Source organism: Corylus avellana, chromosome 10, assembly GCF_965113065.1.
Source record: "Corylus avellana chromosome 10, dhCorAvel1.hap1.2, whole genome shotgun sequence".
Classification (NCBI taxonomy): domain Eukaryota; kingdom Viridiplantae; phylum Streptophyta; class Magnoliopsida; order Fagales; family Betulaceae; genus Corylus; species Corylus avellana.
Window position 1 is genome coordinate 6,491,564 of NC_142499.1, and position 12,550 is coordinate 6,504,113.

Genomic DNA, 12,550 nt, shown 5'->3' on the forward strand with positions numbered 1-12,550 from the left:
ATTTAGATAATGGCATTGGCTGGCATCCAACTTGGATACAGGTTGACACATAAGAGTACCAAGTTGTCTCTTTGCAACAAGAAACAAGTTGGACAATTTGGTTACATACATACGGTCATAGGACAACACCTGTTGGACACGGCAGCCTTACAGACTACCTCCATTGAACACAACAAAACATAGTTAATGCATCTCTGACCAAGCTGCTGTTAGCAACTCGCAGCAGTGTCATTTGCTGAGCATTTTTAAATAAAATGAAAGGAAAGGAAATGTCTAGGGCTAATTCTTTGTAGAGTAAAGTAATTGATGATAAATTCACATGTAAGATCCTCCGTGAGGTCCCCCAAGTCAAGTAGTAATAGACTCAACAAGGTTCTTCTACTAAATAAAAAAAGAAAAAAATCAAACTATTCCAATATAATATATTAATCAACTGGAAACTGAAAAGGAAAATACAAGAAGAAAACACTATAATAAATGAGCAAAAGACTCACCCTCTCCCACTCTGAAGCCCCAAGGCTGGCTGATCTTTACAACACTATGTGCTTCAAATTTTGTTAAGCTATGAAAGAGCAAAATATTAGCTAGAGATTATATATTAACCATGCGCCGATTCTTTTTGGTGATTCGTCATTCGGCCGGGATCAGATATTAACTCTTAAATGTTTTGCAATGCTCATGTTATTTTGTATGCCTTTCTTTCCAAAACCAGTGTCTTGCATCATAGCCACGAACTCACTGTAATCAATGCGCCCATCCTGCAAAGAATGCAACAAGTAAATCACAGAGAACTATGAACGTAAACTAAATTTGTACAAGCACATGCATGCAATTCATACATTATCCTGGTCGACTTCACGTATTATATCTTCTAGGTGAACATCTTCCAAGCCAAACTGGTCACAGGCCTGTTGTAGTTCATCTGGAGTGATGTATCCACTCCCATCTTTGTCAAAGTATGAAAAGGCTGCAAACAAATGATCCTCCCTCTGAACCTGGTTTAGATGGAGCATTGCTGCTATGAACTCGCCATAGTCTATGGTACCACTGTTGTCAATATCTGCCTGATTTTTTTTGAAGAGAACAGTTAATTTCATCAAACAAATTAAAATAGAAGACATGATACTTAAACTACTATGAACTTCAGTGAGTACTAAAAGCAAAAACAAAGAAGCATTCTATGTGCGTATGATTAAGCTTGGTCTTAGTAATCCAAATACTAATTCAAGCCCACCTAGGACATTTATGCTAATTTTGGCCATTAACAGCTACAATAACTCAATTTGAACAGAGTAAGGAACTGTGATCGATGCTTTCCAACCCTGGCAACAACTGGTTGTTTAACTACAGACACCTGGGGGTGGGGGGCAGTCATGGTCTACATGGGCACCGAAAACTCTCAATGTGTATATCAAAATAGTGCTTACTGCTTGCATTAGTCCACTAATCTCAGAATCCTTGAGAATAGCTCCCACTCTTTCCAAACCGTTTTTCAGTTCCTCAAGGGTGATTTGTCCACTGTTATCTGTGTCTATCATCTTGAACATTTCTTTCAGACCTGCAATTTCCTCTTCAGACAGACTTTCAGCAATGACCTACAAAATAAATTGAAATCATATCATACCTTAAAAAGATATAACAGATGATGTTGAAAAGCTCACAGTACAAATGTTGAGATGCAATGAACAGCCATAAATATTTATAAGTTGTTTCTTTTTTATTTATCAACCATTGGCAAATATATATATACGCACTTTTGCAGTACTATATGAAACAACATTCCAACATTCCCACGTCTGACATGTGCTATCCCTAAATTTTAGGGCTGAAGGATAAAAAGTACTCACTCTGATGACTATTTTCTTGAGCTTGTTCATGGCAGAGAATTGCTTCAAGCGACTAAGAACAGCAGAATCAAGAGGCATATCAGGAGCAGCACCATCGACCTGAACCCATGGGTGGCCTGCAGAGGAACAAAAGCATGTATTAAGAGGGCAGACATATAGTTTAAATAATTAACTGATGTTACCAGCAGATCTTCGACTTATACTTTTCTCTTTCGAAATATTATTTATTGCTAGACAAATAAGTTTATCATACATCCTAAGACAATATATTTAGAATATGTTAGGTTGGCCTTTTGATTAATACTTTTTTTACCCCCTATATTTTGGAAAATATAAAATTTGTGAGCCACCTTCCTACCATGAGCTATCCAAGCCAGAACAGATGTAACTTAGGAGGGCAAGGATTCTGTTACAGTATATGGGCTAGTTATTAACTACAGTAAGTTCTTGCATACACTTCTTAACACCCAGGTGGTTCATTACTTCAACCTTATTTTAGAAGATTCTAGAAAGATAAGAGTGGAAAAAGGCTAAAGCTTAAGGTTCAAATGCTGACGGTATCATTCATCATGCCCCACTAAGTTCCACAAGGAGATGTAGTACGATGGCTATCAACTCTTTCACCATTTCTTCATTACAAATTAAAAGCATATCCTGAAAGCATTACAAAGACTTTTTGTTTCTAGAATATAGAATAGTAGGAAATGGGCAGAGAAAGATCTTGAAAGAGAAAATGGCTGACGTATGTGCTGTCTGCTGCTGTCTTGCAATGTGACATTCAACAAGAAAACAAAAATCAACAATTGATCTTGAGAAGCAAAATACCATTTAAAAAAAAACCCGCTTTAAAAGCACATTCGTTCCCCCAGATAAAGAAGGGGGGGAGGGTAAGGTCACAGCCTCACGGTTTCAATCCCTTACTGATGCGTGAGTGTTGTCCACCTATAAAGAAATTATTTAAAAGATTTGGCCAGTTCCCCTATATCCATACTCAAGTGTGCAATTCTCTCTCTCTCTCTCTATATATATATATATATATATGAATCCTTTCTCCCTAATTTATCAGGCTCCTTGAAGAAAGCATGTCGACGCACTAATTTTCATGATTCTTTACACAACCAATTTAACTCCATGCCTTACTTTTATTATTTTAATGCCTTGTACTACAATACCCATCACTTTCTCCCCACTCAGATCAAGCTTTCTCATCAGCAAAACCATTACACAAGTTACAAATATGTGTCTGAAGCACTTGAAGTTTATTAATTTTTGTATCTCCAATCATAAAATCTCTTGTGGCTGCTATCGACAGTGACAATTGAAACATTTTTTTTTTTTCTTTTGGATAGGTAATAATACCGATACAAATAAGCCTTCCCTAAATAAGCATCAATTAAGCCAAAGACTTCCTACAATCCCATGTTGCCAACCAGAACTCTGTAACAACATGATGATGGCATGGGCACCCTTGGGCCACAACATCATAATTTTTCTATTTTCAGTCTAAAGATACATTTACTAAATTACTCAAGACAGATGCATGTTTGCTGCTACTTTGCAACAAAAACAACAATATAATATATCCAAGGTACTCAAATAGCATATCCAAAATAATACCATACAGCATAGCTGCATCATTAATTTAATATGACGAGCTACTAATTAGGCATGTCTAACAAAGTAACAAACAGTTTGATAATTACGACCAAGGATAACATAATAAAAAGATCAAGTTATTGAGACATTTATACTCACGAAGAACTTCAGGAGCTGTAAGCCGCTTTTTTGGATCTCTTACAAGCATTCTTCGAACCAGATCCTTTGCACTTTCTGATATACTAGGCCATGGTTCTGATACAAAGTCAAGTTCGCCTTTTAGGACTTGCTCAAAAATTCCTTGCTCCGATTCTGATAAATAACATAACATAGAGAACCGAGAAATTAGATGTAATTGACCTATTTAAACGCACATCATGAGGAGAAAGCTTTAAAACATGAGATTCTCACCATCCCAGAACGGAGGGACACCACTAAGTAAGATGTAAATTATCACCCCTGCACTCCAAACATCACATTCTGGACCATAATGCTTCCGCAACACTTCTGGGGCCACATAATAAGGGCTTCCAACAACATCCGTGAAAGTTTCACCTGTGAGAATGCATTAAATTATCTAGATCAGACATAGACAATGACTAAATCTAAAGGAGTGAGGAGGAAAAGCAATGAATGTAAACTATGTTCAAATTAAACACAACCAATTGTTGAGACTATACGAGCTACAGCCAAATATATCACTTTCAAAGGGGAATATTGACAACATAAGACATACTAACATGCAAATAGGAAATAGGAAATCAAAATATCATTTGGCATGGTCAACTAATTGAGAAATGGAGTAAATTTCTATTTTATAGATCAATATCCATCCATTCTACAGGCTAAGCTAAGATGGCAGCATAAATAGAAACCTTATAAAACAACAAGTCTACATGTCATACGTTTGAAAAAGTTCCCCCAACCCCCAAAAAAAACCCTCGCATTCACAACCTGACCATCGAGGCAACATTTTAACTTTTTTTTTTTTGGATGAATGAGCTTCTTTTACTAAACAACAAACACTCAAGCAAATTAGATCCCATCTGCTGAACAAGACCACATTTGCAGAGTTACAACTCTAATCCACACTCTCCATCTAAACGACCTCCTACTACAAACTCTATAAGACAGTAATATACAACAGCAACATTTAAACTTGCTTACATATCAGTATAAATTCTAATCATTAAATGGTTTGCAGCATGTACTTACTATTTTTTTAACTATTTCATGCCAAAATGGGATTTTAAGTTACTTCCGCATGCACAGTATAATTATGCAAAGTCAGATCGACATAAAAATATTTTTTTGATCAATTACTTGAATTATGAAGACAATAGGCAGATAGTCATGAAAGTCACCTTGACATATGCAAATTTAAAGAAGAGAATTTACCAATAAAGAAAAGTGCAAACATAAACTTCACAATACATTCATACACTAGCTGTTCGTGCATCAGAGTATAGATCTTTGCTTCCTATATGCATGACAGTTGGGCCAAGCAACAATCAATAGTACGAGATAGCTCTGAATTCTGAATTTGATACTATAAGTTTTTTTTTTTTTTTTGATAACATAGGAGATCTTTACTCAGATTAATTGCAAAAATTTGATACTATAGTTACTAACACAAGCATAATATAACCAACCAAGAATATACCTGGCCGAAAGAACACCGAAAGCCCAAAGTCAATTGTTTTAAGTGGCGACTCCTCTTCCTGGTCGACAAAGAGAAAATTCTCTGGCTTCAAGTCCCGATGCATAACACCCAAAGAATGGCACGCTTCCACAACACTAACTATAATCCTTGCAAGCTCGGCCGCTTTTCTCTCCGTATAATGCCCCCTCTGTATAATCCTATCAAAAAGTTCCCCACCAGCACAAAGTTCCATAACAACATGAACCGCAACAGCATCCTCATAAGCACCCACGATTTGTATCACATGGGGATGACCCGCCAAGTGGTGCATTATCTGAATCTCCCTCCTAACATCCTCCACATCCTCTTGCGTGGTCAGTTTCCTCTTGGCGATAGATTTACAAGCAAACTCTTTGTTGGATCCTTTCTCTAAGCACAGAAACGTCGTCCCAAACTGCCCTTGTCCAAGCTTCCGCCCCAATGTATACTTCTCCTTCAAATTCTCTGTTTTCCTCCCCAACACCGATTCCATTTGAAGCCCCGCACTTGACAACCTCTTTATATGGGTGGGTTTCTTGGGTTTCCCAGCATTCTCAGCCTTAATCCCCTCCTCTTTCACCTCCGGCTTAATGGGTTTTTCGGGTTCTTTGGGTTCAACTTGCTCATTGGCAGCAATCTTCACCGGCTCAGGCGGTGTGCTCTGAACTGGCATTGGAGGATCGGAAACTTTGGGAGCATTTGAACCTTCAGGGGAATCCGCATTGCTTTTGGTGCTCATTTCGGCACTGGGTGGGGGAAGCTGGGCCTCCGGTGGCCGGCTTCGCCAAACCGCTTCACTAACAGATTGGAAGAATCCATTAGCACTAAGATTTGGACCTACACATGTGTTCCCCATCAAAATATGCTAATTGATATTCCTCTTCTGAATCCCAAACATCCTAATAGATCAGATCAATCAACGCTAAAAGCATTCAAAAAGCTCCAGCTGCGTGTGTGATTGCTCGGATCAGAGACCTCGAACAAAACCCTAATCCTAACTCTAACTCAACCCCTTTTTTTCTTTTTCGCTCCTAAAGGCATGCACTTTGGAAAACCTAATTGCACCCACCCTAAGCTAATCCTCCTTCGAAATCAAACTCGTAGATTCTCGAAACTTTCAAGAATTCAATACAATTTCCACAAATAATTACAAGAATTGCTAAATGAAATGAGATGCCAGGGAAAAAGTGCCGTAGATCTCGAATTTCAAAGAATAAGGAGAAAATCTACAAGAAAAGAATGATAATTACAACAAAATGGCCAGGCAGAAGAATGAAAATAATGAAAAATAGTACAAAATAGATAGTAGAGTTTGAGATTAAAAAATGGAAAGAAAAAAAAAAGGGGGAGGGGGGGTTATCGTAAATGAATGGTGAAAAATGAGGAAATGGGAGAGAAAGGGAAAGCAAATGTAGGAAATGGGCCTGTTTAGATTGCGAGCGGCGAGCAGAGTCGTCGTGAAGAAGAAGAAAAAGGTCTGACCAAACGATCAGAGGCTCCGGGATTTTCTTCGTTCAAAAATGGAGGAGACGCCATGTCCAGGTTTGTTTAGCTAGGGAGACAGAGAGAGAGAGAGAGAGGGGGGGAGAAATTGACGCTACAAAAAATCCACACGATAATCATTTCATGTCCCTTTTTTTCTAGTAAAACATATAATCTATGATTGTCATTTCTATAATGTATGTTCAAAATAATAATCAAAGATCCATTGAAAAAACTAAAATTTATAGACTTAATTATGTAAAAATAATAATTATAGAGTTAATTGGAAAAATTGGACCCCCGTTGAGTAATTTAATTTTAATACAAACCATAAACTTAAAAAAGATAATTACGAGAATAACTTCTATAAAATAAATAAAGGTTTTCTTCTAACCTTTTTACTTTTACTCATATTATTTTCTAAGATAATATTTTAATAATTATGTGCTTATTTGCTTATGATTAAAAAGATCTGATAACTATGGAAGGCGTGTATGATTAAAAACACATTATCGGGTACTATATAATAATAATAAATAATATAAAATTTTAAAGAAAAAGTGATATTTTGTCTTTTCAAATTTTAAAAAATAGTATATACTTTTTTTTAGGGTTAGCAAAATAGGTATCAGCCAAATAAACAAGTATCAATTTATCCTATGCATGTAACTATTCTTTATAATGCATCGATGAATTTTATTGTAAAAATACATGCATAGGATAAACGGATCGTAAATGGGTCATGTCAGATACCTGTTTTGTCAGCCTTGTCTAAGGTAATTGTAAGAGAAAAACATTTGCTTTCAATCATGCTTAGCTTTAAGTGACAATGGATCAAAATTTAGATAAATATATATATTTTAAAAAAAAATTAAAAGTCATAATTTTATGCTTAATTGTTTATTTTGAGTCATTATATGTTGATGTACCTAATTATCAAGGGCCTTTTGGGCTCAACTACCAAAAACCTGTTAAGACCCCCTACCCCCCTAAGTAGAAGCCCCCCAAGTTGAAGATAGGAAGCATTGATTGTTCATTGGGCCCACACAATTAGAAAGGGCCAACTGAGTGGCCCATAATCCTCAGCCTGATACGTACTATGCCTTAGCTTATATATGTTGTATTTCAAGATAATGTATGATATTATTATTGTGCCACGTCAAATAATCTCATCGGTATTCTTATTTTATTTTTTATTTTTTTAAGGGAAAATCAATATGATTTCATTAATAGTGGTCAAGAGCATAAAAGCTCTTACAATCACATAACATACAGTTTTGCAAGATCATAGCTGAATCTAAAAGATTACAAGTCAAAAAATCGAAAACATAACAAATCTTACAATGAAAACCCAATCTATGACGTCAAACATCCGCTATCTTAACCCGATCTTTAGATTATAGAACAGATCTGCTAACGCAGAATCCTTCCGGGAGCATAGGAAGCCATTTCCCATGTATGAACAAAATATTCACACCCAAACCATTCCCCTCTCGACTCAAAAGCCAGAAGCATTATTCACATCCTCAGCCCAATAGCTAAAACCAAAAAATAACAACAACAAACAAAAACAAAAACCCCTACAAGCAACAGTGGAGAAATACGGTATCGTAGACATCCATTCGGAAGATACGCCTTGGTTAAAGAAAACGATCAGATCAAAGATTGAAGAGACTAGATATGGATCTAAATCTAGATTTACAAACTAAATTTAAAGTAACCCGCCAGAAATGGAGACTGGTGTAGCCTACAGAGAAAACGCTGAGTACTGCTACCATGAGAGGGGAAGAGTGAAGATCTAGATCTTCCCTCCTCCCATCGGTATTCTTATTGGGAAATGTTACAATGCAATAAATTTTCTACAATTGGGACATCTAATTCCTAGGTGGCAAAGAGCATGTAGCCATTTGCAATTTTTAATTTTTAATTAATTAATTTTTTAATTTTAAAATTAAAATTAGAATATAAAAAAATTAATCAAAAAATAAAAATGGGTGGCCCGCCACCCCCCAATTTAGCTTACGGGTGGCTTCGGCCACCTTTTTTATTTTCTGATTTTTTTATTAATCTTGATTTTAATTTTAAAATTAAAAAAAAAAAACTTAAATAATAAAAAATTACAAATGGCCATGTCCCTTTTACCACCTAGGAATTAGATGGGCCAATTGTGGGAAATTTATTGCATTGTAGCATTTCTCATTCTTATTAGTGGTTTAATTAACCATCGTTGCAACCACAAAATAGCAAGAGCTCAATTTTGGTGCGGAGAGAAATTTCCTTTAAACCAATTTGGAGAAAACATTCTTAAACCCATTTAAAATAGTACCAAGAGTCTATAAACATTTAAAAAGCACATTAAATTTAAGTACTTTCCATAATATCTTGCCCAATTGAGAAAAAGGCGGAAAATGGCAATTTATAAATAAAAATGAAGCAACTCCTCATGTACGATCCATTCACTCATTCTCTGTTTTCTCTTAATTCATTTTTTCTACAACTTTTTTTTTTTATTAACTTAAGCATAGAAGGTTTCCTCCATTGGCACACTCAACATGCCTCATTGCTTACTTTTCACAGTTTCACCTATTTCACAGGCATTTTTCACCAAGTATTTAACTATGTGGTCAACTGTATCAACAATTTGGAGCATGTCAATGGGAAACGATTGATTTGTAATTTCCTTCAACAAAGGACTCATGCCGAACACTAGGTCAGAAAGTGTCTAGGGTGATGATGTCGGTACTTCTAATCAGCCCAACCCTCAAGAACAACGACTTATGACTCTCAAAACTCAGTTGTTGCAACTTTCTCAGAACATAAGTCTTGTCTTACAACAAACCTCAAAATGATACAACACTTTTCAGTGGCAAAATTCAGAACCACCACATCATAGCTGCAAGAACCACCCCCAGCTTAGGAAGGAAAAGCCAATGAGGTAGACCGTACCACGAAAGCAGCACCAAAAACTAAGGGCCTAAGGCCAGCAATTTAGGTTGGCATGTTGGGTACCGGTCCACTCACTTGAGCTGCCAACTCATTAAGGGTCAACCATAACATAACTTAACGGGTGACTTGACATGAATCGATTGTTTGACCTGTTTAATAAATGGATCATGTTGGATTAACATGACCTAACCCATTTAATAAACAAGTTGTATTTGACCGTTTTGACCCAAACACAACATGTTCAACTTGTTTCGACTTATATTTATTATATAAATTATAGGAAAAATTTCACTTAACCTCTTGAACTTTCATCACCTTTGAAATTATCATCCAAAGTTCTAAAACTCTCAAATTAGTGTATCAAATTTCCAATTTTTTGCTATATCACCATCCCGTTAGCATTTTCTATTAAATCCAATCAAAATTTCAAAAATACTCATATTTTTTATTATAAAAAATAAAATAAAAAATTGCAAAGATGCGATTATTATGCATACCCTAAAATTATTATCCACGTATGCAAATAGTAATTTTTACAATCCACGTCTACATCCAAGTCCAAGTCCACGTACGTATCAAAGCAGTGATCATATATCTTGAGACTTGGTCCTTGAGAGCTGAGACCAAGTTATAATTAAGGGACATTGGTTTTTGCTATGTCAAAGCAATTATATATCCAGGGACTTGGCCTTGGAAGCCGACGATCACAAAGTTTTCTGTTTTAAGGTAGACTGAAGAGACCAAGTTAATTTGCCAAAAAAATTGATGCTTTTGTAGGCGTTGAAACACCTCTATATTCATCAAACAAATCTGAATTAATTAAGGACTCCAAATTATATATAATACACAAAAGAACCAAGTCACAGTTTCATGGAATTGTTATGAAAAAATCAACGTTTCTGGTATTTCAGTTGATGATAAACTCCAGGCCTTAATTAATTTGATACGATGATTCAGTTATTATATATAGTATGTTTAAGAAACATATATACTAAGTAGATTCTAGATTCATCAATCTAGAAGAAAACGAAACCTTATATATACAGAAGAAGGAAAAAAAAACTGCACCCCATGGAGTGACTTTGACTTGGACTCACTTTGTCTTATTATCATTTCTGATTTAATTAATTGCTCAACTGCCACCGTAGAACGATTCTTTCTGGAAGAATTAAGCTGCAGCCGGCAAAGGTCTACTGAATCAGCAGCCAATAAGAAAGCAACAAAGACCAAGTCAAAGCAGAGGATATAAATAGAGAAATATGTGGGTTTCGTAAAGATTAAGCCACAAATCGATCAATTAACTAATATGAGCTCGCAAACAAGAAAGCAGCTGCAGGGTCCAAGGCCTGCGCATCTTACAGTGAGCCAGGGCTCCAGAAAGATCACCAAAAAGCCGCCAGTTATAATATATTTGCAGTCTCCCAAGGTTGTCCACGTCAGACCTGAGGAATTTATGAGCACAGTTCAACGGCTAACTGGGAATCAAGCGCCAAGCAGTAGTACTACTATTGGTGTTGCAGAGGAAATGGTTGCCGCTGCTGCTGCAGAGGAAACCATGGGAATGGGAATTGTGTCGAGCGAGGAGCAACAGAGGTGGATTGACTTTGAGGCAGCTGGTTCAGCTTTCGGAATGCCTGATGATGTTCCAATGCTTTCCGACTTTGCTGCTCATCCTGGCTCCTATGAGAACAGAGATTTTCGCTGAATGGTGACTCCATTAATGCAGAGACAATACTGATCAACATATTTGATTTAATTTGTATGCTATAAATGTTTTTTTTTTTTTTTTTTGGGTTGTGGGGAGGGCATGCACTCTCCATAATTCAACCTAATTATAGATCGAGTTCTTTGAACTCTAATACCTTTTCATGATTAAGGGTCTACTGATATTACTTAATGATTAGAGATTTTTACTACAAGATTTTTACCAACCGATGCGGCAATTTATGGGTCACTAGTCACATCAGTAACTAAACAATTAAATTTACTGTTAGAATTGGTAGCTCATATTCTCTCATGCATAGAAAGTAATATTGGAATACTAGTGCCATAAATCATTAATAGTAAAATATAGCTGCATTCTCTGTGGACATAGGCACATTGCCGAATCATGTAAATCTATATCTCGATTTTCTCTTTTCGATTTTATATTATTCATTATTGTTGTGCACGGTAACAACATTTACTTACTAAATTTTGTTACTTTTTTTCACGATAAAATACTGCCATGAAAATTTGTAAAAACTGCAATACTTCAAATATTTTCCTAATCAATTTATATAAAACCCACAAGCATTAACCTATAACGATACCGCATGCTTGCTTCGTTGTTTAGACAATAGAGATGGAGGTATCTGGGGTCGAGAGGAGGCAAATGCCCTGCCAGTCGATAACCGTCTTCTTTCCTGTTTTTCCCACCCTTAGAAAACAAAATACCCCCAAATTGGCTAATTATTTGAACCATATCCGTCGTATAAAAGTGGCGAAATTGTCAAAGAGCAGGTGAAGTTGTCAACGTTTGTATAGTTCTTCTCACAAGCCTCACAACCAAACGACAAGTTTTATATATATATGACAAAAAGTCAAGGCTGGTCAACGCAAATTCAAACAAAACGCATGGTGTCATGTCCTAGTACGTATTAATGTTCTCCAAAGCTTAACCTTAAAGACAAACCGATTTCTTTATTATTATTATTAAAGATAATAAAAAAAATTATATTATTTTTCCCCTCTATAATCTATAATTAGACCTACTAGTAAAAAAAGAAAATGTGCCACTGACCAGTGAAAAACATGAGAATTTTGTAGAACTCACGATTTGCAGCCTCTAACAATTACTCATACCGATGTAGGATGAAAAATAAAGAATTGAGACTTTTAGTTTTACTTGTAATGTAATGATGGAATTGGCCAAAATCAATCAAATTAATTAGGATTAGGGTTGTTGTCAGTCTATTTAAATGTTCTTTTATAATAGTTTTTACGTCAATGGAAAATT

At 35.9% G+C, this 12,550-nt stretch overlaps 1 protein-coding gene across 1 annotated transcript; it reads right to left on the reverse strand.

Moving 5' to 3' along the window:
* Nucleotides 1-392: 392 nt before the first annotated feature.
* LOC132191296 (calcium-dependent protein kinase 20) lies at nucleotides 393-6,741 on the reverse strand. Its single transcript, XM_059606245.2, is given in 8 exon segments — nucleotides 393-709; nucleotides 711-758; nucleotides 840-1,064; nucleotides 1,428-1,595; nucleotides 1,848-1,963; nucleotides 3,603-3,755; nucleotides 3,855-3,998; nucleotides 5,107-6,741. Coding segments are annotated over 8 exon segments (1,761 nt in total). The 5' UTR covers nucleotides 5,981-6,741; the 3' UTR covers nucleotides 393-676.
* Between the last annotated feature and the right edge of the window lie 5,809 nt (nucleotides 6,742-12,550).